The 27,921-nt window shown below is 46.1% G+C and overlaps 2 protein-coding genes across 4 annotated transcripts in view; one reads left to right on the forward strand and one right to left on the reverse strand.

Moving 5' to 3' along the window:
- rps15a (ribosomal protein S15a) overlaps positions 1–27,921 on the forward strand; it is a 130,489-nt gene that overhangs the window by 65,715 nt on the left and 36,853 nt on the right. The window lies entirely within an intron of this gene.
- LOC137340920 (uncharacterized) overlaps positions 2,097–27,921 on the reverse strand; it is a 41,101-nt gene continuing 15,276 nt past the window's right edge. For 2 of the 3 annotated variants that reach the window (XR_010966907.1, XM_068003728.1), the window contains exon 4: positions 2,097–3,618. Coding sequence is in view for 1 of the 3 variants with exons in the window: in XM_068003728.1 (XP_067859829.1) it covers positions 3,506–3,618 (113 nt within the window). In the remaining 2 variants the exon portion in view is untranslated. Of the gene's footprint in view, positions 3,619–20,596; positions 20,709–27,921 lie in introns of all 3 variants that reach the window. The other variant, XR_010966906.1, reaches the window with a different exon arrangement.

Genomic DNA, 27,921 nt, shown 5'->3' on the forward strand with positions numbered 1-27,921 from the left:
TGTCCTCAAGGGGAAGTTAACGAGTGCTGTGGGGGAAGATTTAAACTAATTTGGCAGGGGGAGGGGAACCGCTATGTAGCAGCAGAGAGGAGAGATAAGGTGCATAGTAAACTAGGAGGGACAAATAGCAGCAGAAAAAAGAATAGTATAGAAAGAGCAGGAATTAGATGGAGGAAAAAAGCAAAGCAAAATAACATGATTTTGGAATGCATATGTGTTAATGCGAGGAGTGTTACAAATAAGGTTGATGAGCTGCAGACACAAGTTGCCACATGGGATTATGATATAGTGGCTATAACGGAGACTTGGCTTAAACATAGGCAGGATGGAAACTAAACATTCCTGTCAACAATGTATTCAGGAGGGATAGGGAAGGAAAAAGGGAAGGGGTGGCAGTATTGATCAAGGATAATATTACAGTTCTAGAAGATATACTAGAGGGTCCAAAGACTGAATCTATTTGGTTAGAGTTAAGGAACAGAAAAGGAGCTGTTACGTTGCTGGGTGTTTACTATAGACCCTCAAATAGTGAGAAGGAAATAGAAGAGCAAATCTGCAGGCAAATTTCAAAGAATACAGCAAAAATACTGTAAAAATATTACAGCAGGGGTCTTCAATTACCCTAATATAAACTGGGGAAAAAGTGAAATGTGTACAGGAGAAGTTTTTTAATCAGTATAATTTGTTAAAAGGCAAATCGTGTCTGACCAGCCTGATTGAGTTCTTTGATGATGTATCAGAAAGGGTTGATGAAGATAGTGCAGTAGATGTATATATAGACTTTCAAAAGGCATTTGATAAAGTACCACACAATAGACTTATTTGGAAAATAGAAGCACATGGGATTAAAGGGACAGGGGTAACTTGGATATGTAATTGGCTAAGGGATAGGAGGCAGAGAGTGAACAGATGGTTTTCTGACTGGAGAGAAGTATGCAGTGGGGTCTCCCAGGGATCGTTATCAGGACCACTGCTTTTCTTGTTGGACTTGGGTATAGGGAGTATCATTTCGAAGTTTGCAGATGATACAAAACTTGGCAACATAGTAAATAGTGAGGATAGTAGCAGACTTCAAGAAGACATAGACAGACTGGTGAAATGGGCAGACACAAGGCAGATGCAATTTAATGTGGATAAGTGTGCAATGATGCACTTTGGGAGGAACAACACGGAGAGGCAATTTAATCTAAATGGTGTTTATTTCAGATTTCCAGCATTGCTTAAAAACTGTTAAATCTTTAACAGCTTCTAGTTCTATTAAAGGTCATCGACCTAAACGTTAACTCTGTTTCTTTCTCCACAGATGCTGCCTGACTTGTTGAGTATTTCCAACATTTTCTGTTTTTATTTCAGATTTCCAGCATCCACAGTATTTTGTTTTTGATAATCTAAATGGTACTATTTTGAGGGGGGGTGCAAGAGCAGAGGCACCTGGGGGTGCATATTAACAAATCTTTGAAGGTGGCAGAGCAAGTTGATAAGGCGGTTAAGAACGTGTATGGGATACTTGGCTTTGTAAATAGAGCTGCCACAAGGCCATATGGCCTCCTTCTGTGTTGTGAGATTCTAGTTGATCAACCATGATCTAATAGAATAGCAGAATTAGCTTGAGGGGCTGAGTGGCCTACTCCTATGTCCCTAAATGTCCTAGATCGTTATTAACATTAGCCTTTTCACTTAAGCCATCTCTACTGGTAACAGAGAAAGATTTAAAAGAAAAATATATAGATTTTATAGCATTAGAAGTGTTTGACCGAATACTATCTTGTTACACACTGGTAGCTGTCCTTTATATAAAAGTTCCAAGTTTTTTTTAATGGTAATCAGTTGAATTTGAGTTTCATAATGAGAACTAGTAACTTTAGTGTTCTAAAGAGTACTTCTAATAAAGACAGGGAATTGCATATTCATGATAGGAGTTTAAATGTGATGGGACTTGGTGAGAAAACCAATTTATATTTAATTCTTGATCATCACTAACACAGCTTGTGATGTTGCTCGTAGGGAGGTAATCCTCAGTTGTAAAATATGTATCAGGATTTTAAATATTCTGTTCACACATTCTCTATATAACCTGAAAAAGGTACTGGCATACATTTGCATATTTCAGTTCATTTTTTATTAATATTTTCTCTCATTTCCACACTCTATGCAGTAGTATTAGAGGACTTGCTCATCGCAAAAGCCTATCACAGAAATAAGTATTTTTTACTACTGGGGCTCTTTAAATATTTTTCACCTGACCTTCAAATTTCCTTATTCTAAAATTATACAAATGGAACATTTACACAGTACCAATCCAATGCCAATTTACAAAGCACATTAAAAGTTACATGGTGGTACTAATCAGCATTATGATTTTGCAATGCTTTACTCAGTCAATTTAAAGATTTACAGTACTATACATTGTATCTCACGATACAGTGAAACCTGTAAATTACAGACATCAGCTGTCCTTTTTTTGCAGGTGTCCTTATTTTCAGAATGGTCATTGTATGTACTGTAAACATTTTCCCAATAATCTTGGAAGAACCAGCTGAGATTATGATCAGCACCTAATCAGCTGCAACAATGCTAAGAATCCCCCTCCCACATACCAACATTCAGCTCTGTTCACTGAACAGTTCTGCAGTCTAAATTCCTGATTCATTTCAAACCGCTCTCATTTGGAGCTGAGTGTAACTTTAGTAATGAACTGCGTTTCGCAGTTCTACTTACCAGCATTAGGGCAGTCACAGGACAAAAAAAGGTGGAAATGTGATGACAGGTTGTGATGTCTTAGAATGGATTGAGAACATTTGGGAAGGTAAACACAACAGGTCACATTTTGTGTAGGAGTGAAACTGCAGTTTTCTGGTTGAGCAGTGAGTCTGCAGGAAGACTGATAGCTGGGACTCTATAGAGCAGCAGAGAGACAAAGAGACCCGGGACAGCCATCCATCTTCACCCCCCAAAGCCAAAGCTCCTGAAAGAAGCAGATCCAACGTGACGGGCCTAAGAGAATTTCGGGGCAGACAGGAAGCAAACTGCAACGGGAAGTGCCAGTGATCCCGACGTTCCAGATATGGCAGCTTTCTTTCAAGCTGTAAAAGAGCTTGTGCATTGAAGACTGTCCGCAGTTTGTAATTTGCTAGTGTCTGTGGTTTCAAGGTGCCTCTTGTATATTTTACCATATAAGTTATTTGAATCTCTTAATAAGTGTCTGTTTTTTGCAGGTGTCCACTTTTTGGGAGTGTCCGTTTATACAGGTTTCACTGTACTTAATTGGTGATAATAGATGGCTGTGTTAATGTTATTTTACACATACATAACGATCATTCAGATCTCTTAACTATTATCTCTGGTTATCAGATTATTCAAGAAAAAATTCAATTTGCGTTTGATCTGTAAATTGTTATAAAATCTGACTAATAGTTGTGAAATTTGAAAAAAAACTAGTACAGTAAACTAGAGCCAAGTTCAATTCAGAACTGTAAATATAGTGATTAATCTAGCATACTGCCTATCAATACAGAAACAAACGATCATAAAAGCATCCACGTTGCCTTGAATACTGCTGAAACCAGTCTCCTGATTTTCTCTTGTAGTTTGCTGGCTGAACACTAGGCCGTTCTTCACCTATGGACAAGAAATATAATGACAATAAATCATCTAATGAGGAAAATTATTACATAGAATTATGCAGAATGTACAGCACAGAAACAAACCATTCGGCCCAACAGCTCCATGCCGGTGTTTATGCTCCACATGAGCCTCCTCCCTCCCTACTTCATCTGACCCTATCAGTATATCCTTCTATTCCTTTCCCCCTCATGTGTTTATCTAGCTTCCCCTTAAATGCATCTACGCTAGTTGCCTCAACTACTCCTTGCGGTAGTGAGTTCCGCATTCTAACCACTCTCTGGGTAAAGAAGTTTCCCCTGAATTCCCTATTGAATTTATTAGTCACTCTTAGATTTATGGGCCCTGGTTCTGGTCTCGCCTGCAAGTGGAAACATCTTCTCTACGTTTACCCTATCAAACCTTTTCATAATCTTAAAGACCTCTATCAGGTCACCTCTCAGTCTTCTCTTTTCTAGAGAAAAGGGCCCCAACCTGCTCAACCTTTCGTGATGGTTATAACCTTTCAGTTCTGGTACCATCCTAGTAAATCTTTTTTGTACCTTCTCCAATGCCTCTATATCCTTTTTATAATATGGAGACCAGAACTGTTCACAGTACTCCAAGTGTGGTCTAACCAAGGTTTAGACTTATTATTCAAGCAGTATGTGGCCCCCTTAATCTTCGTACCAAAATGTAATACCTCACACTTATCTATATTGAAATTCATTTGCCAATTACAAACCCATTCTACAAGTTTATTAATGTCTTCCTGTATTTTCTCACAATCCTCCTTGGTATTAACTATACCCCCAATTTGGTGTCATCTGCAAATTATGGAATTGTACTTCTGATTCCCGAGTCCAAATCATTTATGTAAATGGTGAACAACTGTGGTCCCAGCATTGATCCTTGTAGAACACCACTTCCCACCTTTTGCTAGTCTGAATAACTACCTTTAACCCCTACTCTCAGTTTTCTGTTTTGTACCAGCTTGCTATCCATTCTGCTACTTGTCCCCTGACTCTACATGTTCTGATCTTAGTCATGAGTCTACTATGCGGTAACTTATTGAAGGCCTTTTAAAAATCCAAATATATTACATCTACTACATTACCCTTATCTACCCTTTCTGTTACTTCTTCAAAGAATTTAATAAGGTTGGTCAAGCATGACCTTCCCTTTTGAAATCTTGCTGTCTACTCTTTATTATATTTTCAGTTTCTAAATGTTTTTCTATTATATCTTTGAAAATGGATTCCATCATCTTTCCTACCACTGACATTAAGCTAATTGGTCTACAGTTCCATGGACTTGTTCTAGCTCCCATTTTAAATATAGGAATCACATTAGCTGTCCGCCAGTCCTCTGGCACTATTCCCTTTTCTAATGAATTTTTATATATATGTAATAGTGTCTCTGCCATCTCTTTAACTTCTTATAATATTCACGGATGCAATCCATCCGGACTAGGGGTTTTATCCTCTCTACGTTTGATTAGTTTATCAATTATCACCCCCCTTTCTATCTTAAATGTCTTTATATCTTTTTGGTCTCTTCTTCTAATGTCATGCACACCATGTTAGTCTCCCTGGTAAATACTGAGGCAAAGTAATTACTTAATATTTCTGCCATTCTGCTGTCATTACCTGTGAGTTTATCACGTGTATCCCTTAGTGGCCCTATCCCTATCCTGATTTTTCTTTTGTTATTTATGTGTCTGTAGAATACTTTACTTTTTTTTTATAGTCCTTGATAATTTAATTTCATAGTTTCTCTTTGCCTTCCTAATTGTTTTATTGACTTCTTTCCTAATCTTTTCATATTCCCTTTTGTCATCCTCTCCGTTGTTGTCTATATACTTAGGGCTCGAATTTAGCAGGCCTGCGGGTTCCCAGCGGGTGGTCCTCCGGGAGCGTCGAAAACGCGGACGGGTAATTGTGTGCGTCCCCCACGCGATCGCGGGATAATTGGACCCATTAAGGCCTGCTTCCGGGTTCTGCGCTCCCCAGCTGCGAGCCGGCCGGCTGCGCATGCGCAGTACCGTCGACGCGATGTAGGAGCTCCAGTTAAAGGGGCAGTCTCCCAAAGCCCCTCCTGCTGCAAGCAAGAGGTCTGGGAGAATGGCTCAACAAAGGGGAAAGGCTGCGCCCCGTTTTTCAGATCTGGCACTGCAGCTGATGCTGGAGGGCGTGAGGAGGAGGAGGGAAACACTCTTCCCTGAGGATGGGCGCAAGTTCCCTGCCGCCGCAACCAGGAAGGCATGGGCAGAGGTGGCGGCGGAGGTGAGCAGCAGGGGCAACACCCCAAGGACTTGGGAGCAGTGCCGCAAGCGCTTCAATGACCTGACTAGGTCTGGCAAGGTGAGTACACCAACGCACCCTCCCACATCCCGTCCCCACCATCACGCCAAGCAGATCACAACCCCCTCCTGCACAGCCACCACTGCGCTCCATCAGCAATCCTCACAGCCACTCATTCACCATCCTCGCCGTGCACGCAAGTACCCACCGTCCCTGACCCCACCCGAACACTACCACACACCCCAATCCCCATGCAATGGGATGGGCACGTGGCCCACACTTCCTCCCATCCGTTCCGCGCCACGCTCAACCCAACCACACCGATGCTCGATGCGTCTCACGATGCAAGACGCACCCACTCACACATCTGTGTTTTGCCTTCACAGGAGAAGAGGAGCAAGAACAACCGCGAAAGGGCACGCACCGGAGGTGGGCCGCCGCAAGTGGTGGAGCTCACCGACGCAGAGGTGGAGGCGCTCGACCTCGCCCGCACGCGACATTGCCTGTCGGTGGCCGATGGCGAGTGTGTCGCTGCCGAAACGGCCGGTAAGGGAAAGCTGACACTCAACACCCATGATCGCGAGTGACCGTATCATCACCTGCCATCAGGCGCACTGTCAAGTTGGTCCACATGCCTCAAAGTGCCCTCTGTTCTCTTGCAGGTGCGTCTTTGGATCAAGCGAGCATGGAGGGCGATTCCTCAGAGGACATGGCGGTCTCTGAGGGTGCATCGTCACATCAGAGCCAACCATCCACCAGCGCAGAGACACGCACCTCGGTGGGTCCCCCTCGCCAACTAGTTGGGGTAGCAGTTGGTGAGTCACTGCGCACGAGTGAGCATGAGCAGACCCTGGTGGCAGGGGCAGCCGCGGAGGGTCCGCGACGAAGGGAGCACTCATCTCCAGGCTCTGCGCAGCCGGACCCAGATGCTGAACCCAGGGGGCCACCAGAGAAAAGGAGAGTCGTCGAGGGCCACCAGCTAATTGCTGAGGTGCTGGCAGAGGTGCCGCGCGCATTGTCCACAATAGCGCAGACGATGGAGGAGTCCACCTACTGCATGTGGGCATTGGTGGCGCAGGCACAGGAGGGTACCGGCGACACAGTGTCGCGTGTAGGTGCGGGACTGTCTGCGGTGGAGGACAGGCTGGCCTCCCTCGAGCGTCACGCACAGCTCCACTTCGAGTCCTTGCAGGCCCTCACAACGTCTGTACGGATTCAGGGTGAGCAACATTCCGACGCCACCAACAGGCTGAGGGATACACTAGGGGTGGCCTTGCAAGGCCTCACACATGCCATCCAAACTGCCGTCCAGCAGGGTGGAAGGGGTGATGTGGGCCGAGGCCAAGAGAGGGATGATGGTGACCGGGGACATGGAAGCGGGGACGCCTCTCAAGGCGTCCCCACGTCCCACCCGTCGCCCACCTCTCAACCAGCACCCGCAATGGTGCCTCCTCTCCAGGTGGCCGAGTCTGCCCCTGCCCCGGTGCAGGAGGAGCAGTCTGTGGAGGTGCCCTCACGGGCACCGAAACCCAGGGGCCGTCCGCCAAAAGCATCTACCCGGTCAAGGCAAGAAGACGAGCAACCTGCCACTACCTCTGCTGGAGCCACAGGGGTAGCACCACGTAGGGGTTCCCGGAGAAGAATTCCAAAGGCCTTATAATCACAAAGGGAATACACCAGGGTGTTTATTATTTTGTACTTTGTTTCTTAAATGATGTCACATTCCACATATTAAATAGTCTATTCTCACCACTCCTGCCACCTCTCGTCCATTCTTCCGCGGCTTGTGCAATAGGTGCGTTCCGTGGAGGCCATCATGACGGCGAACACCTGCTGCCACCCATTGGGCACACTGCTGTGGGTGCAGGATTACTGGCAGCACTCTTCAGTGGAGGGGGCTGGTATGGCCGCTCGCATGTGCAGGTGAGGAGATGCGAGCACCTCGCAGTGTCTGACTCTAGGAGAACCGTTGACGTATGAGTGCGTCCCTGGCCCGGCGACCATCCCGGTGAGTCGCGGCTCGGCGCATGGGTCGTCCAACATCCTCGGGCGCGTCCTCCTCCTCCGCCTCCTCCGCCTCCGCCTCCTCCTCCTCCTCCTCCTCCTCCTCGCCCTCGCCTTCCTCAATGTGGGTGGCGGGTGTGGATGGGGCCTCCTCCAGCGGCACCCCTCTCTGTTGGGCCATGTTGTGCAGGGCACAGCAGACAACTATGATTCGTCCCACTCTGAATGGTGTGTATTGGAGCGCTCCCCCAGAACGATCAAGGCACCTGAAGCGCATCTTGAGAAGCCCTATGGTCTGCTCAATTGTAGACCTGGTAGCAGTGTGGCTGTCATTGTACCGACGCTCCGGCTCGGTGATGGGGTTCCTCAGAGGTGTCATGAGCCACGTGTGGAGGGGATACCCCTTGTCGCCGAGGAGCCAGCCGTTGCCGGCGTTGGGTGCCTGCAGGATGGGCGGGACGGCGGACTCCCTGAGGACAAAGGCATCGTGGCAGCTGCCGGGGTATCTGGCGCACACGTGTAGGAATCTCTGGCGGAGGTCACAGATGAGCTGGGCGTTCATGGAGTGATACCCCTTCCTGTTGATGAACAGCCCTGGCTCATGCGGAGGTGCCCGTATTGCGATGTGGGTGCAGTCGATTACACCCTGCACCCGTGGGAAGCCGGCCATGGCATGGAATCCAACCGCCCTCTCCATCTGGCTGCGCTCGTCCATGGCGAAGTTGATGTAGTGGGAGGCCCTGCGGAACAACCCATCGGTGACCTGCCTTATGCACTTGTGTGCAGAGGACTGACAGACCCCGGTGATGTCCCCGGTGGCACCCTGGAAGGAACCGGATGCGAAGAAGTTGAGGGCAGTGGTGACTTTGACGGCGACAGGTAAGAAGATGCTGCTTGGTCCATCAGGGAGCAGCTCGTCGTTAAGGAGGCTGCAGATGTCGGCGACTACCTGGCGATTGACTCTGAGCCTCCGTATGCACTGCTCCTCGGAGAGGTCCATGAAGCTGAGCCTCGCTCTGTACACCCTGTGCGGAGGGTAGTGCCTCCTGCGACGCATCTCTCTCTGCGGTTGCCCTCCCTCCTGCTGTGGGTGGGTGTGCCGCAGCACCGTGTTGGGGGGCCCCACGTCTCCGAGGCGGACGGCGTGGACTGCGAGGCTGCTGGTGCTGGTCATCCTGTTCGTCCTCCGACGATGTCAACGCACCACCCATCTGGCAGGTGTTGGTGTGAGGGGTTGTGCAGGGTAGGTGGGTGGGTCCTCGGACTGGGGCTGCGGTTTCGTGTCGGTCTGTCCTCTGGCTTGGCGGGGGTTGGTGGAGGGCAGGGGTTGCCCTATGTGACGCGGTGGCCTCCTGCGTGGGTAAGGGCGCTCCCCCGTGGAGCGCACCTTGGCACCTGGCACAGGCTGCTGGCTGCAACACGCCTGGTTTGAAGGGTCCTGTTTCCCCCAGTGTGGGAAACTGACTGCTTTGACCGTAAAATCCCACACTTCCTCTTTTGACAGCTGCTTCAGCTCATTAACTGACCACAACGAGCAAGTTAAGTGCTCTCAAGTGGAACCCCGCTGGCTTTAATTGCCTGCGGGATTCCCACCAGCGGGGCTTGCGCGCGCAGCCCCGCACGTCAGCGCGGTACCCGGAAGTGGCCGGGATTTCGTCCGAATCCGGTCACGTGATCGGAGATCGGGATTTTCGGGGCCCCCCCGCTGGAAACCCGCAGGTAACCCGACCCTAAAATCGAGCCCTTAGTGTGTATTTTTTTCTTTAGTTTCAATTTTGCCCTTATCTCTTCATTCATCCATGGTGTATCATTACTGGCTAGTTTGTTCTTGCTTTTTAGTGGGATATATTTCTTCTGGACTCTATTGATCACCATTTTAAATGTTTCCCACTGCTGTTCTATTTCTTTGTTTATCAGCAAATTTTTCCAGTTTATTTTCCCTAGTTCCATTCTCATTCCCTGAAAATCAGCTTTTTTTCCAATTTATTGCTTTGGTCTTACTTATGTCCTTCTCAATCTTTATCTTAAATCTTATTATGTGGTGATCGCTATTACCTAGACATTTCCCTACGCTTACTTCTCTTATCTGTTCTGGTTCATTTCCTATTACTAGATCCAGCAGCTACTCCATCCCCCCTTTTTCCTTACCTATCCTTTCTGATCATGTTATAACTTGTAATATTTAGCTGCCAGTCCTGTTCTTTATGTAGCCATGTTTCAGTTATTCCTACAACATCTGGTTCCTCGCTACAGATTATTGCCTTCAGTTCCCCCATTTTATTTCGGACACTGTGTACATTGCTGTACAGGCAGTTTAATTCATCTTTAATGTTGTTCCTTTTACTTTATTTTTAACAGTTCTTTTATACTTCTGTTTTATAACTGTATTTGTTCCTTGACCATTTAAGTTATCTTTATTCTTTACCTTGGTCTGACCGTTACACTCATCTCTTGTTACTTTTATAGAATAGAATCATAGAATCATAGAAGTTTACAACATGGAAACAGGCCCTTCGGCCCAACATGTCCATGTCGCCCAGTTTATACCACTAAGCTAGTCCCAATTGCCTGCACTTGGCCCATATCCCTCTATACCCATCTTACCCATGTAACTGTCCAAATGCTTTATAAGAGACAAAATTGTACCCGCCTCTACTATTGCCTCTGGCAGCTCGTTCCAGACACTCACCACCCTTTGAGTGAAAAAATTGCCTCTCTGGACCCTTTTGTATCTCTCCCCTCTCACCTTAAATCTATGCCCCCTCGTTATAGACTCCCCTACCTTTGGGAAAAGATTTTGACTATCGACCTTATCTATGCCCCTCATTATTTTATAGACTTCTATAAGATCACCCCTAAACCTCCTACTCTCCAGGGAAAAAAGTCTCAGTCTATCCAACCTCTCCCTATAAGTCAAACCATCAAGTCCCGGTAGCATCCTAGTAAATCTTTTCTGCACTCTTTCTAGTTTCATAATATAATGTCTTGTACAACTTCAACAAGACATCCCAACTCCTGTATTCAATGTTCTGACCAATGAAACCAAGCATGCTGAATGCCTTCTTCACCACCCTATCCACCTGTGACTCCACTTTCAAGGAGCTATGAACCTGTACTCCTAGATCTCTTTGTTCTATAACTCTCCCCAACGCCCTACCATTAACGGAGTAGGTCCTGGCCCGATTCGATCTACCAAAACGCATCACCTCACATTTATCTAAATTAAACTCCATCTGCCATTCATCGGCCCACTGGCCCAATTTATCAAGATCCCGTTGCAATCCTAGATAACCTTCTTCACTGTCCACAATACCACCAATCTTGGTGTCATCTGCAAACTTACTAACCATGCCTCCTAAATTCTCATCCAAATCATTAATATAAATAACAAATAACAGCGGACCCAGCACCGATCCCTGAGGCACACCGCTGGTCACAGGCCTCCAGTTTGAAAAACAACCCTCGACAACCACCCTCTGTCTTCTGTCGTCAAGCCAATTTTGTATCCAATTGGCTACCTCACCTTGGATCCCGTGAGATTTAACCTTATGTAACAACCTACCATGCGGTACCTTGTCAAAGGCTTTGCTAAAGTCCATGTAGACCACGTCTACTGCACGGCCCTCATCTATTTTCTTGGTTACCCCTTCAAAAAACTCAATCAAATTCGGGAGACATGATTTTCCTCTCACAAAACCATGCTGACTGTTCCTAATCAGTCCCTGCCTCTCCAAATGCCTGTAGATCCTGTCTCTCAGAATACCCTCTAACAACTTACCCACTACAGATGTCAGGCTCACCGGTCTGTAGTTCCCAGGCTTTTCCCTGCCGCCCTTCTTAAACAAAGGCACAACATTTGCTACCCTCCAATCTTCAGGCACCTCACCTGTAGCTGTCGATGATTCAAATATCTCTGCTAGGGGACCCGCAATTTCCTCCCTAACCTCCCATAACGTCCTGGGATACATTTCATCAGGTTCCGGAGATTTATCTACCTTGATGCGCGTTAAGACTTCCAGCACCTCCCTCTCTGTAATATGTACACTCCTCAAGACATCACTATTTATTTCCCCAAGTTCCCTAACATCCATGCCTTTCTCAACCGTAAATACCGATGTGAAATATTCATTTAGGATCTCACCCATCTCTTGTGGTTCTGCACATAGATGACCTTGTTGATCCTTAAGAGGCCCTACTCTCTCCCTAGTTACTCTTTTGCCCTTTATGTATTTGTAGAAGCTCTTTGGATTCTCCTTTGCCTTATCTGCCAAAGCAATCTCATGTCCCCTTTTTGCCCTCCTGATTTCTCTCTTAACTCTACTCCGGCAATCTCTATACTCTTCAAGGGATCCACTTGATCCCAGCTGTCTATGCATGTCATATGCCTGCTTCTTCTTTTTGACTAGGGCCTCAATCTCCCGAGTCATCCAAGGTTCCCTACTTCTACCAGCCTTGCTCTTCACTTTATAAGGAATGTGCTTACCCTGAACCCTGGTTAACACACTTTTGAAAGCCTCCCACTTACCAGACGTCCCTTTGCCTGCCAACAGACTCTCCCAATCAACTTCTGAAAGTTCCTGTCTAATACCATCAAAATTTGCCTTTCCCCAATTTAGAATTTTAACTTTTGGGCCAGACCTATCATTCTCCATAGCTATCTTAAAACTAATGGAATTATGATCACTGGTCCCAAAGTGATCCCTCACTAACACTTCTGTCACCTGCCCTTCCTTATTTCCCAAGAGGAGGTCAAGTTTTGCCCCCTCTCTAGTCGGACCATCCACATACTGAATGAGAAATTCCTCCTGAATACACTCAACAAATTTCTCTCCATCCAAGCCCCTAATGCTATGGCTGTCCCAGTCAATGTTGGGAAAGTTAAAGTCCCCTACTATTACCACCCTATTTTTCTTGCAGCTGTCTGTAATCTCCTTACATATTTGCTCCTCAATTTCCCGTTGACTATTTGGGGGTCTGTAGTACAATCCTATCAAAGTGATCTCTCCCTTCTTATTTTTCAGTTCTACCCATATAGACTCAGTGGGCGAACCCTCAGATATATCCCCTCTCACTACTGCCGTGATGTTCTCCCTAATCAAGAATGCAACTCCCCCTCCTCTCTTACCTCCTGCTCTATCTTTCCTATAGCATTTGTACCCTGGAACATTGAGCTGCCAGTCCTGCCCCTCCCTTAGCCATGTTTCAGTAATTTCAGTAAGCTTTTATTATTTGCCTCTCCCTATGCCAATTAGCACGTGGCTCGAGTAGTAACATAGGAAACATAGGAACATAGGAACAGGAGTCGGCCATTCAGCCCCTCATGCCTGCTCCGCCATTTGATAAGATCATGGCTGATCTGTGATCTAGCTCCATATACCTGCCTTTGGCCAATATCCCTTAATACCTTTGGTTGCCAAAAAGCTATCTATCTCAGATTTAAATTTAGCAATTCAGCTAGTATCAATTGCCATTTGCGGAAGAGAGTTCCAAATTTCTACCACCCTTTGTGTGTAGAAATGTTTCCTAATCTCACTCCTGAAAGGTCTGGCTCTAATTTTTAGACTCTGCCCCCTACTCCTAGAATCCCCAACCAGCGGAAATAGTTTCTCTCTATCCACCCTATCCGTTCCCCTTAATATCTTATAAACTTCGATCAGATCACCCCTTAACCTTCGAAACTCTCGAGAATACAACCCCAATTTGTGTAATCTCTCCTCGTAACTTAATCCTTGAAGTCCGGGTATCATTCTAGTAAACTTACGCTGCACTCCAAGGCCAATATGTCCTTCCGAAGGTGCGGTGCCCAGAACTGCTCACAGTACTCCAGGTGTGGTCTAACCAGGGTTTTGTATAGCTGCAGCATAACTTCTGCCCCCTTGTACTCCAGTCCTCTAGATATAAAGGCCAGCATTCCATTAGCCTTACTGATTATTTTCTGCACCTGTTCATGACACTTCAATGATCTACGTACCTGAACCCCTAAGTCCCTTTGGACATCCACTGTTTTAAACTTTTTACCATTTAGAAAGTACCCTGTTCTATCCTTTTTTGATCCAAAGTGGATGACCTCACATTTGTCTACATTGAATTCCATTTGCCACAGTTTTGCCCATTCACCTAATCTATCAATATCGTTTTGTAATTTTATGTTTCCATCGACACTGCTTACAATGCCACCAATCTTTGTGTCATCGGCAAACTTAGATATGAGACTTTCTATGCCTTCATCTATGTTGTTAATAAATATTGTGAATAATTGAGGCCCCAAGAGAGATCCCTGCGGGACTCCACTAGTCACATCCCGCCAATGTGAATACTTACCCATTATCCCTACTCTCTGTCGCCTTTCGCTCAGCCAATTTCCTAACCAAGTCCGTACTTTTCCCTCGATTCCATGGGCTTCTAACTTAGCCAACAGTCTCTTATGTGGGACCTTATCAAATGCCTTCTGGAAGTCCATATAAATAACATCCATTGATATTCCCCTGTCCACTACTTTAGTCACCTCTTCAAAAAATTCAATCAGGTTTGTCAGGCATGATCTACCTTTCACAAATCCATGCTGGCTCTCTCTGATTAACTGAAAATTCTCGAGGTGTTCTGTCGCCCTATCCTTAATTATAGACTCCAGCAATTCCCCCACAACAGATGTTAGGCTAACTGGTCTATAATTCCCCGGTTTCCCTCTCTCTCCTTTCTTAAAAAGCGGAGTGACGTGCAATTTTCCAATCTAGAGAGACAGTTCCTGAATCTAGAGAACTTTGAAAGATTATAGTTAGGGCATCTGCAATCTGCTCACCTACTTCCTTTAAAACCCTGGGATGGAAACCATCTGGTCCTGGGGATTTGTCACTCTTTAGTGCTATTATTTTCATCATTACTGTTGCTTTACTTATGTTAATGTTATCGAGTCCCTGTCCCCGATTCAATATTAGTTTTCTTGGGATTTCCGGCATGCTATCCTCTTTTTCTACTGTAAATACTGACGCAAAGTAATTATTCAACATGTCCGCCATTTCCCCATTGTCAATGACAATATCCCCACTTTCAGTTTTTAAGGGGCCAACACTGCTCCTGACCACTCTCTTTTTCCTAATATAACTATAAAAGTTCTTTGTTTTTGTTTTGATCTCCCTTGCAAGTTTCTTTTTATACTCTCTTTTTGTAGCTCTTACTATCTGTTTTGTGACCCTTTGTTGATCTTTGTATCTTTCCCATTCGCCAGGATCTGTGCCATTTTTTGCCTTTTTGTATGCCCTTTCCTTATGTCTTATACTGTCCCTTACCTCTTTAGTTGTCCATGGCTGTTTTTTTTGGCAAGTAGAGTTCTTGCCCCTCAGGGGTATAAACTGATTCTGTATCTTGTTAAATGTTTCTTTAAACGTTTCCCACTGATCATCAGTCATTTTACCCATTAACAGATTTGCCCAGTTTACTGTGGACAGTCTCTGTCTCATTCCATTGAAGTCGGCCTTACCCAAGTCTAGAATCTTAGCACCTGATTCACTTTTTTCCCTTTCAAACACTACATTGAACTCGATCATGTTATGATCGCTATTGGATAGATGTTCACGCACAGTTAAGCTGTTAACTAAATCTGGTTCATTACTCATGAAGATTACCACCAGTGAGGTCCTGCTTCTTAATTTGGTTCCTAGCTTCTGATATTCCCTTGGCAGGACCTCCTTCTTGTTCTTCTTTATGTCATTGGTACCAACATGAACCACGACAACTGGATCCTCCACCTCCCTTTCCAAGTTCCTCTCCAGTTGCTCCAAGATGTCCTTTACCCTTGCACCAGGTCGACACACCCTCCTGGACTCTCGGTCGCGACTACAGAGGACGCTATCTATCCCCCTGATTTTAGAATCTCCTATGACTACAACCTTTCTATTCTGATCCTCCTCCACCCCCGGACTGCCTCATGCTCTACAGTGCCATGGTTAGCATTCAGAGCATCCTTCCTGCAGCCTTCATCCTTATCCTCACAGGTATCAAGTACCTCATAACTGTTGGATGCGACCAGTGCCTGTGGGACCTCCTTCTCTACCTCTCCCTCTCTTATGTGTCAGAAAGTCTCTAACTCGCACTCCAGCTCAAAGACTCTGAGCTGGAGTGACACAAGCCAGAGGCATTTACTGTAGATGTAGCATTCTGAGACAGTCTTGCTGCCCACAAAATCCCACATATTATAGACCCAAAATATGCCAGAAAAGTCCCAAGAAATTATGGAAGACCTTTTATCAGTACCAAAAGTTCATAAATAAGAATTTGAAGTAGTTTGGCATGCACGTATAATACCTAAGGAAATCACCCTCGCCGTTAAAAATAAAGGCGATTTTTTTCCCCCAGATGTCCTCATCAGTGGCATCAGAGTGGAATGGTGTTGGGGCAGGAAATCAAGAAGAAATCAATTTTGTTGGATCTCTGCCCATTCTACACCATGTGCAAACTTCCAGTTGGGCCTTAAGGTGAGCCTTAGGACTCAACACTGAAACCACATGAGAAAATCATTAGCAAAACACTAAAGGCATCTTGAAGCAACACTTCAGTTCCATGGACAGGTCAGGGGGCATTTTATGATACAGCCCACCAAGGTCTCCTAGGTCATCAAAATTTGCTGCATGCTCCATAACTTTACCAAGCAAAGAGGCAGAAGCATGAAGCAGGTGGAGGAGGAGGACAGCCAACCACAGCCAAAAGCAGAGCAAGACAAAAAGGAGCCACAAGAGATTCCTATTAAACCACCTTTGCAGATAGCAAGAACCAAACAGCAGACTCTTACTCACAAGACTTTAAGCTAAGTGCTGAACTGCCCAATGCATTAACAGTCCCCTTTAGATGCACACCATGCAGTGGCCAAATCCACCCGACTGTACCACCTCAATAACTTTCATACTCTATTAACTTATTTTATACCATCCAACAAAATTTTCCTAAAAGTTGAAATAAAATGCAACTAAATTTAATAAATTTAAGTGATTTGTGTATGTACCTGTGTTTCTTGCCCCAGACTTGTCCCCAAGATGACAGTGTAGCCCTGAAACTCCATAGGGGTTCTACTGGTCTTCCATTGTAACTTCGGCAGGAGAAACCCAGAGGGAAATGGCTTATTCAGCTGTATTAGACTGGGAGAACCCCAGAGCAATTTTAGGGCCTTTACATGTTACGCACTTTAAAGCTAACCCAGAGTTCCGCCCTGGTGTTCTCCCAATTGCAGGAGTGAGTGCCTGACTCCTGAGGGTCAGTGAAGTGTCCTTGTGCTAGATCACAAAGTATCCTGCAATAGGCTGCCCCACCCTGTGCACTACTGCCACGTGTTCTGTCATTTGAGCAGGGTGTCTGGAGAGGCATCTGCTCAAGAGGCAACAGCCTTATATAGGCCTACTCCAGCCAAGCCCCTACTGCTGAGCACTGCCTCACACACCCACTGATCTGTGTTGGAGAGACTCTGAGCAGCAATGAGAGCTGTGAAGCCTACATAATGCTTCCTCCAATCTGCTGAAACCATCAAAGACTCTTGGGGAGAGATTGGAACCTAGCTGTCTAAGAATTCATGAGAGATAATCCGGCTGAACTTGGGACCTCTTACTGGGGGCTCACTACAAATGGTTAATGAGTTGGCATCTGTTCCATGCTGGACTGCTGTTCTGATAAGCACTGACTCACGACTGCACAGATTTGGCTAGTGGACTCCTTCAAAATTGCCCTCAGACCATGTACATCCTCTAATGACTGCAGAAAAGATTGGTACTCAAAAAGCATTCTTCTATTAAAAGCAAGCCCTATGAGGTTCCCAAAGGATTTGCAGCTGAGGAAGGATATGAGTTGGTTCTCCGGTCAGCAGATTCTAGCTCCTCTGCTTCCACCACCTGCTCTTGCTCACTTGTGCTCTGTGCTTTACTCAATATATCCACCTCAAACTGTCTGCCTAATCTCCCGAGATTGATATATCAATGCTGATGCTTGTGTCAGTCTTGGCTCAGTGGCAACACTTTCACCTTAGAGTCAGAAAAGTTCAAGCCCCTCCTCCGAAGACTTGGGCACATAATCTGAGGTGTTGTCTTTTAGATGAGATGTTACAGAATGTCCTTTACTACCACTTTCTCCACTACCGCTCCTCTTCTGAAGGCAACGATTCCCTGCTAGGGTACGATTCTAGTCACCCTCTGATACCTCACCCACCCTATCTGCTTACTCAGGTGGATATAAAATATCCCATGGGATTATTCAAAGAACAGGAGGGGAGTTCTCCTGGTGTCCTTGCTAACATTTATTCCTCAACTAACACGACTAAAAAGAGTATCTGGTCCTCTATCTCATTATGGTTTGTGGAATCTTGCTGTGCACAAATTTGCTACTGTGTTTGCTTACAAAACAATGACTTTACTTCAAAAGTAATTTATTGGCTGTGAAGTGCTTTGGGACATTCTGAAGATGTGAAAGGCACTATATAAATGCAAGTTCTTTCTTTCTTTGCTGCAGATGGAGTGATTTGCACTGAGTGCTGTGAGGTGGAGCCTGCGGCTTGTTCTTTGGGGATGCTAACAGAAATAGAAGAACATATGCTGGAACAGTGATAGAAGAGTACCCCTCAAGCCTGCTCTGCTGTTCAATAAGATCATGGCTGATCTTCGACCTCAACTCCACTTTCCCGCCCGATTCCCATATTCCTTGATTCCCCTAGAGTCCAAAATTCTATCATTCTCAGCCTTGAATATACTGAACAACTCAGCATCCACAGTCCTTTGGGGTAAAGAATTCCAAAGATTCACAACGCTCTGAGTGAAGAAATTCCTCCTCAACTCGGTCTTAAATGGCCGACCCCCTATCCTGAGACAATGCCAACTAATTCTAGACTCTCCAGCCAGGGGAAACAACCTCTCAGCATCTACCCTGTCAAGACCCCTCAGAATCTTATATGTTTCAATGAGATCACCTCTCATTCTTCTAAACTCCAGAGAATATAGGCCCATTTTACACAATCTCTCATCATAGGATAACCCTCTCATCCCAGGAATCAAGCTAGTGAACCTTCGTTGGACCGCCTCTGAGGCAAGTATATCCTTTCTTACATAAGGAGACCAAAACTGTATGCAGTACTCCAGGTGTGGTCTCACCAAAGCCCTGTACAATTGTAGCAAGACTTCCTTACTCTTGCACTCCAACCCTCTTGCAATAAAATCCAACATTCCATTTGCCTTCCTAATTGCTTGCTGTACCTGCTTGTTAACTTTCTGTGTTTCTTGTATGAGGACACCCAGATCTCTCTGATCACCAACATTTAGTAGTTTCTCACCATTTAAAAAATATTCTGTTTTTCTATTCTTCCTACCAAAGTGAATAACCTCACATTTCCACACATTATACTCCATCTGCCAACTTCTTGCCCACTCATTTAGCCTGTCTATATCCTTTGTAGACTCTTTGTGTCCTCCTCACAGCTTACTTTCCCACCTACCTTTGTCCATCAGAAAACTTGGATACATTACACTCAGTCCCTTCATCTAAGTCATTAATATAGATTGTAAATAGCTGAGGCCCCAGCATTGATCCTTGCGGCACCCCACTTGTTACAGCCAGCTACCCTGAAAATGACCCGTTTATCCCTACTCTCTGTTTTCTGTCCGTTAACCAATCCTCTATCCATGCTAACATATTACACAACCCCATGAGCCCTTATCTTGCGTAAAAACCTTTTATGTGGCACCTTATCGAATGCCTATTGGAAACCCAAATATTACTACATCCACTAGTTCCCCTTTATCTACCTTGCTAGTTACATCCTCAAAGAACTCTAATAAATTTGTTAAGTACAAGTTCCCTTTCATAAAACCATGTTGACTCTGCCTAATCATATTATGATTTTCTAAGTGCCTTGTTACTACTTCCTTAATAATGGAAGTGTAGGCATCATAGTTTGCTTTAACATGTGAGTGAGTGAGTCAATGACTAGAGGAAGAATCCAAGGAAAGGATGGTAGTAACCTTGGGTTTGGGAGCCCTCCATCTTCAATATAGCCCACTCCCTCTATGGTGTCAGGCACCACCATGTCCAGCATGGCCTGTTCATACTGACTGAGGTATCTAAACTGAAGGAGACCTCCAATTCAGGTTTGTTCTCTCCTGTTTTGTCCTACAAGCAGGGAAGTAGTGCTGAGGGACTGAATTTTTAAAAATTCATTCATGAGATGTGAGCATCGCTGGCAAGGCCAGCATTTATTGCCCATCCCTAATTGCCCTTGAGAAGGTGGTGGTGAGCCGCCTTCTTGAACTGCTGCAGTCCGTGTGGTGAAGGTTCTCCCACAGTGCTGTTAGGTAGGGAGTTCCAGGATTTTGGCCCAGCGACGATGAAGGAGCAGCGATACATTTCCAAGTGGGAACCAAGTAGCCACTTAGCTCCACAACTTATGTGATGCAGCACATTCATGAGAATGCATGATGGAGGCTAGTTATGTGGTAAGCTTGGTTTGTAAGGATCATCTTTCCAAATGGACATGGAACAACAGATGTAGTTTCAAGTGACAGTAATAAAGTGTGCCCTGCTGCAGTATAGGCATGCATGTGAAGCTTTTAAAGAGTTGTGTTGTGAGGCCTTAGTGTACAAGTTCAGTCAGAGTGAGAGAAATTGTTAATGGTCTGTATACTTTGTCCATCAACTGTATGTAGTGTAATGCTGGCTAGCCTTACCTTGGCACATGAGCCTAGCACCTGTTTCCAGTTCCTCTGGATGTTGAAGCACTTATCCTTATAGCCATCTTTTGCCAAGCAGCCTACACATTTCTTCTGAAAGGAGGGTACCCTGAGATGTCAAAGAGAGTAGACCTAACTTTTTTGCACTTCTAAACGCATGTCCAATCATGTCCTGAAAATGGAGGAGATCTGCCGCTTCCTACAGCAATTCATATGCAGACTGGGCCACTGCTGGGAGTGTGCTGTGCACAGATAATTAGTCTAACCTTGGAAAATCCCTTGAGGATGGCTTGACAAGCTCAAAGCTTGCCACTCTATTATAGCACTGGGTTTCTCTCCCAAAATGAAAAAAATTCAGGTTCCCCAGTGGTTCAAATTGGTTAAGGCAGTGAGCAGCTGAGCCATGCAACTTAGGAAGGACTCAGCTTCAATATCAGTGTGCGCTGACCTGAGCTGGGCTGCTACAGTTGGTCTCAGTGGAGGGAAAATCAACCAACGTTTCTGCTCTTGCCTGCTATCTAGTGACCCCTGCTGTAAATTCGAGAGTGTGGGCATCAGGTAAGGACAAAATTGGGCTTGGTTGTGGTGCTCCACATGATCCAATTGCCTGCTGACATTCAGGCCCTGAAATTCAGCCGAGGTCCTCCCTGTCTCCTACTGTTACAACAGGTGAACCACCATAGAATTTCCAGCCCTACTGTCTAGATTTACAAACAAAGAATGGCCATTCAGGTGGGTCAGGTACCAGAGGGTGACTAGCACCTGTAAAATAACACCTTAGCAGGGAGTCACTGCCTTCAGGAGAGGAGGGGAGAAAATTGGCAGTAAAAGAACAGGGAAAAGGATATTCTTTCTCTTGTACAGTGAATTGTGAGGCTGTGCTCCTGGTGTGCAGCACTGTTTGGCTGGAGCACAGATTAGAGAATCAGAACACACCTGACCTTCCAGTTTTTCATCGTAATCACCAGAAAATCAGAAGCACCATGAATCAGGTTACTGGTCCACTCTCTCATATGCCCAAAGCTTCGGGAAGAATCTTTAAATGAATTCTTGAACAACCTGTTCATTTATTTAATGTGCGGTTTAATTTACATTCTTACTTGTATCAACTACCTATATCTAGAGAGTGTAACGTTTCTTTTCATAGCTGTAGAATAAAAGTACTGTTTTCATTCCTTAATAGTGGAGACTCTACTTACCATATGGATGATAATTCAGGCCACCCCTGCATATAGACCATCCCTCAGTATTGGTTGCAAGTCAAGCTTGAGTCATCCCTCCAATAGAAAACAATCCTTATAGCGGGTACATTCGTGCGAACACAATTTGCCCGTTTTAAACGTTGGACAGTAAAATCAACATTAGCCCCAGACGCCCTCCAGAGGATTGGGAGTGTATTAAAGGTTACAAAGCTGAAGTAAATCCAGGTAAAGATACATTATTCTGACCCTCCCATCAGTCGGACTCTGTCCCAATGAACCAGTTTCTTTCCTAAACTGATGATCTGTCTCTGCTGCTGTTTGTTGCTGGAGGATCGGAACAGTGAGGGTTTCAGAGCAATTCGAATCCGGCCGTCAGTTCCTACCAGTGGCGTTTTACTATATCAATTTCAACATAGAGGGCTCGATTTTAGGGTCGGGTTACCTGCGGGTTTCCAGCGGGGGGGCCCCGAAAATCCCGATCTCCGATCACGTGACCGGATTCGGACGAAATCCCGGCCACTTCCGGGTACCGCGCTGACGTGCGGGGCTGCGCGCGCAAGCCCCGCTGGTGGGAATCCCGCAGGCAATTAAAGCCAGCGGGGTTCCACTTGAGAGCACTTAACTTGCTCGTTGTGGTCAGTTAATGAGCTGAAGCAGCTGTCAAAAGAGGAAGTGTGGGATTTTACGGTCAAAGCAGTCAGTTTCCCACACTGGGGGAAACAGGACCCTTCAAACCAGGCGTGTTGCAGCCAGCAGCCTGTGGCAGGTGCCAAGGTGCGCTCCACGGGGGAGAGCCCTCACCCACGCAGGAGGCCACCGCGTCACATAGGGCAACCCCTGCCCCCCACCACCCCCCGGCCAAGCCAGAGGACAGACCGACACGAAACCGCAGCCCCAGTCCGAGGACCCACACACCTACCCTGCACAACCCCTCAGACCAACACCTGCCAGTTGGGTGGTGTGTGGACACCCTCGGAGGACGAAGAGCATGACCACCACCAGCAGCCTCGCAGTCCACGCCGTCCGCCGCAGAGACGTGGATCCCCCCAACACGGTGTGGTTGCACGCCCACCTGCACAGCAGGAGGGAGGGCTACCGCAGAGAGAGACGCGTCGCAGAGGGCACTACCCTCGCCACAGGGTCCACAGACCGAGGCGCAGCTCCCCGGACCTCTCCCAGCAGCAGTGCACAGGGAGGCGCAGATTCGCTCGACATGTAGTCGTGGAGATCTGCAGCCTCTTTCATGCTGAGCTGCTCCTGGCTGGCCCCAGCACCAACTGCTTACCTGTCGCTGGCAAAGTCACCACTGTCCTCCACACCTTCTCCTCCGCATCCTTCCAGGGTGCAGCCGGCAACACCGCCGATGTCTCTCAGTTGTCTGCGCGGACGAGCCCTGCAAATACACCTGCACCTACTCTGCAGTAACACGATGGGTGGCATCAGTGGTGGGTCCTCATAGTGATACCCAGGAGCGGGCATTATTGGACACAATGGACAGGATTCGCGGAGACATGGCAGTGGTGGTGTCAATATAATGTGTGCTGTTTGTGGCTCTGAAATTCAATATGGGTAACACCCATGACAAACCCTCAGACACCCTTGTGCACCCCCTTCATGCTGACGAGACGTTTGCCTTACCCTGCCTACTGCACATATGTGATGCATGCCCTGTGGCTGCAGCACAGGTGGTGGCAGGTTGAGTGAGGCTGGCCGTGAGGGAGATGCACGAGAGGGTGAGTATGGGATGGAGCCATGAGATTGTATGAGGATTGGGTCGCGTGTTAGTGGCAGGATGAGTACTGGCGAGGTGAGTAGGTGGAGGTAAGATGAGGATGGGGTGTGAGTGGGCATGAAGGGTGATGTGACAGAATAGTGTTGGCGGTGCCGAAGGAGATTTGGGGTGGGGGCAGTGTTGTGGCAGACGGAGTGTAGGGGAAAGACTTCGTGTTCTCACTGTGGCTGACCTACTGCGGTCATTGCAGCGCCTCCTGCACTGTATGCAGGTGGGCGATATGTTGGTGGCGCAGGTGACCCCCTCTGCCACCTCGAGCCAGGCCTTCTTGGTGGCAGAGGCAGGCCGCTTCCTCCCGCCCGCCGGGGGGAAGATCTGTGTCCTCCCCCTCCTCCTCACCCCATCTGATGATACCTGGGGTGAGGCATCATTAAACTGGGAGCAGCCTTCCCCCTGGGCTGCTCCATGCTGCAATTTGTCCCATTGGTTGCAGCATCTGTCAGTGGAGGACTGCCCCTTTAACTAGAGAGCCTCCAGCTGACAGATCGTACTGCGCATGCGCAGCCCGCCCGACGCGCAGGCCAGCGCCGTGGACCCCGGAGGAGCAGGTAATTGGATCCTATTAGTGGATTGCCTGCTACGATCGCGTGGGCAACCCACTAATTTCGCCGTTCGCGTTTTCGACGCTCCCGGAGGACCACCCGCTGGGAACCCGCAGGCCTGCTAAATTCGAGCCCAGAGTGTTTCTCAGAAACCTTTTAATTCTAGCTCTGATAGGAAAATTCTCAGCAAAGGAGTTTCCCTGTTCCGGTTTGATGAAACTGACAGCTCACATTGAAGAATTGTCCGAAATAGCCAGCGCGCTTCATACGTTAGTAAGCAGCTTCCTTTTGTAATTGATTTCTACGGTGATGAAAATGGTTAAAGGAAATTGCCCAGTATAGACGGTTGCCCGCCATAAGCATGGGCGGTATAAGTGGTGGGGACTGTATTAACTTCCATGTAGGCTGCATCCTCACCCTAATTACTTTTTAAAAAACTCAGGTCAAGGAAATATACATGATGTCACTACAAAATATCATATATGGGTATATTTTCTTCCTTTCTTTAATGCTAGTGAAAAAGTTGCTTTACACACTGATATTTTCACTAACATTTGTGAATGGAAGGAAATTCAAGCTCATTGTTCTGCAGACTTCTATGATTGAGAAAGCAAGATGTTCATGCTACATATGCCAGAGCTGGCTAGTTCAGATTGGATAATCGTAAATTAATATTTCATACTTAGAGAACAGGTTGTGTGATTTAGTGCCAGGGGTATGGTAGTTTTGTGTTTATATTACTAGACTAGTAATCCAGAGGACTCAACTAATAATCCAAAGAATGTGAGTTGAAATCCCACCAAGGCAGTTTGAGAATTTGAATTCAATTTAAAAAACAATCTAGAAATAAAAAGCTGGTATCAGCAAAAGTGACCATGAAGCTGTCGGATTGTTGTAAAAACCCAACTGCTTCACTAATGTCCTTTAGGGAAGGAAACCTTCAGTCCCACACTAACATGATTGACTCTTAACTGCCCTCTGAAGTGGCCTAGCAAATCATTCAGTTGGCCCACCACCATCTTCGGGCAATAAATGTTGGGCTGACCAGTGATGCTCACATCACGACAATAAAAAAAAGATGCTGCTAGACCCCTTGTGGTGTGGTAGACTGTGCTGTTTTGTGATTCCTCACAAAGCAAGTCCTCATGGTCAGTATTTGCAAAGATATTACTAATTTTTCTGTGATCGTAACAAGATTGTTTTCAAAATACTGCTCGACTCCATGAGCTGCTGTGGGCCATCAGCAGCAGAACAACGGTATCCCGCCATAATCTGTAATCTCATGGCCCGACACATTCCTCACCCCAAAATCACCGTTAAGCCAGGAGCAACATAAGGCATATCTTAGAATGAAGTATGGATCTAGTGAAGGTACTATACAGGGGTACCTGAATGCAAAACACCAAAATTAGCAGGCTATAGACAGAACTAAGCAGTCCCATAACCAACGGATCACAGCAAACCTCTATAGCCCTACCACATCCAGTTGAGAATCATGGTGGACAATCAGGCAATGAACAGAAGGAGGAAGCTCGATGAATATCGGCATCCTCAACCATGGTGAAGCCCAGCATCTGAGTGTAAGAGACAAGACGGAAGCATTTGCAGATGTCTTCAGCTAAAAGTGCCAGGTGGAAAATCTCACTTTGCTTTCTCCCGAAGTCCCCACCATGCCAACATCCAGCCAATTATTTCATTCTACACAACATTAAGAAGTGTCTGAGTGCATTGGACACAATAAAGGCTATGGGTCCTGACAACATCCCAGTTGTAGTGCTGAAGACCCCGTGCTCCAAAGATAACCACTCTCCTAGCCAAACTGTTCCAGTACAGTTATGACACAGGCATCTACCTGGTAATGTGGAAGATTGCCAGGCTGTTAAGAGAAGCAAGGGAGGAAATAGTGAAGGCTCTGACCATCATTTTCCAATTCACTCTGGCTACAGGGTAGTGCCGGAGGATTGGAGGATTGCTAATGTTGTACCATTGTTTAAAAAGGGGAAAAGGGATAGATTAGTAATTACAGGCCAGTCAGCCTAACCTCGGAGTTGGGCAAATTATTGGAAACTATTCTGAGGGACAGTATTAATCGTTATTTAGAAAGCACGGATTAATCAAGGACAGTCATGGATTTGTTAAGGGAAGATCATGTCTGACTAACTTGATTGAATTTTTTGTGGAGGTAACAAGGAGGGTCGATGAGGCTAGCGCATTTGAAGTAATCTACATGGATTTTAGCAAGTATTTTGACATGTTCCCACATGGCAGACTGGTCAGAAAAGTAAAAGCCCATCGGATTCAAGGGAAAGTGGCAAGTTGGATCCAAAACTGGCTCAGTGGCAGGAAGCAAAGGGTAATGGTCGAAGGGTGTTTTTGTGACTGGAAGGCTGTTTCCAATGGGGTTCCATAGGGCTCAGTACTAGGTCCCTTGGTTTTTGTGGTATATATTAATGATTTAGACTTAAATGTAGGGGGCATGATTAAGAAGTTTGCAGATTATACAAAAATTGGCCGTGCAATTGATAGTGAGGAGGAAAGCTGTAGACTGCGATTAGATACCAATGAACTGGTTAGGTGGGCAGAAAAGTGGCAAATGGAATTCAATCCAGAGAAGTGTGAGGTAATGCATTTGGGGAGGGCAAACAAGGCAAGAGAACACACAATAAATGGGAGGATACTGAAAGGTGTAGAGGAACAGAGTGACCTTAGAGTGCATGTCCGCAGATCCCTAAATGTAGCAGGACAGGTAGATATTTGACTTCACTTGACTTCATTTGACCCATTTCACTTCATTTGACTTGGGGTCAAGTGAAATGGGGTCAAATGGTAAAAGAACCAAAGGTGACGTGAGGAAAAACATTTTTACGCAGCAAGTGGTTAGGATCTGGAGTGCACTGCCAGGGGGTGGTGGAGGCAGATTCAATCATGGCCTTCAAAAGGGAACTGGATAAGTACTTGAAAGGAAAAAATTTGCAGGGCTACAGGGATAGGGCAGGGGAGTGGGACTAGCTGGATTGCTCTTGCATAGAGCCGGCGCGGACTCGATGGGCCAAATGGCCTCCTTCCATGCGGTAACCTTTCTACTATTCTATAAGGTGGTTAAGAAAGCATCCGGGATACTTTCCTTTATTAGTCGAGGCATAGGATATAAGAACAGGGAGGTTATGCTAGAACTGTATAAAACACTAGTTAGGCTACATCTTGAGTACTGCGTACAGTTCTGGTCACCACATTACAGGAAAGATGTGATTGCACTAGAGAGAGTACAGAGGAGATTTATGAGGATGTTGCCAGGACTGGAGAATTTTAGCTATGAAGAAAGATTGGATAGGGTGGGGTTGTTTTCTTTAGAACAGAGGAGGCTGATGGGAGATTTAATTGAGGTGGATAAAATTATGAGGGACCTTGATAGAGTGGATAGGAAGGACCTAATTCCCTTAGCAAAGAGGCATAGATTTAAAGTAATTGGTAGAAGAATTAGAGGGGAGCTGAGGAAAATCTTTTACACCCAGAGGGTGGAAGAGGTCTGGAACTTCCTGCCTGAAGGGGTGGTAAAGGCAGAAACCCTCATTGTATTTAAAAAGTACTTGGATATGCACTTGAAGTGCCATAACCTACAAGGCTACGGACCAAGAGTTAGAAAATGGAATTAGGCTGGATAGCTCTTTCTCGGCAGGCACAGACACGGTGGGCTGAATGGCCTCCTTCTGTGCTGTAAATTTCTATGATTCTATGATTGCCCAGATATGTCCTACCAACAAAAAATACGATAAATCTAACCTAGCC

The sequence above is a fragment of the Heptranchias perlo genome, chromosome 22 (assembly GCF_035084215.1).
Source record: "Heptranchias perlo isolate sHepPer1 chromosome 22, sHepPer1.hap1, whole genome shotgun sequence".
In the NCBI taxonomy this organism is placed as follows: domain Eukaryota; kingdom Metazoa; phylum Chordata; class Chondrichthyes; order Hexanchiformes; family Hexanchidae; genus Heptranchias; species Heptranchias perlo.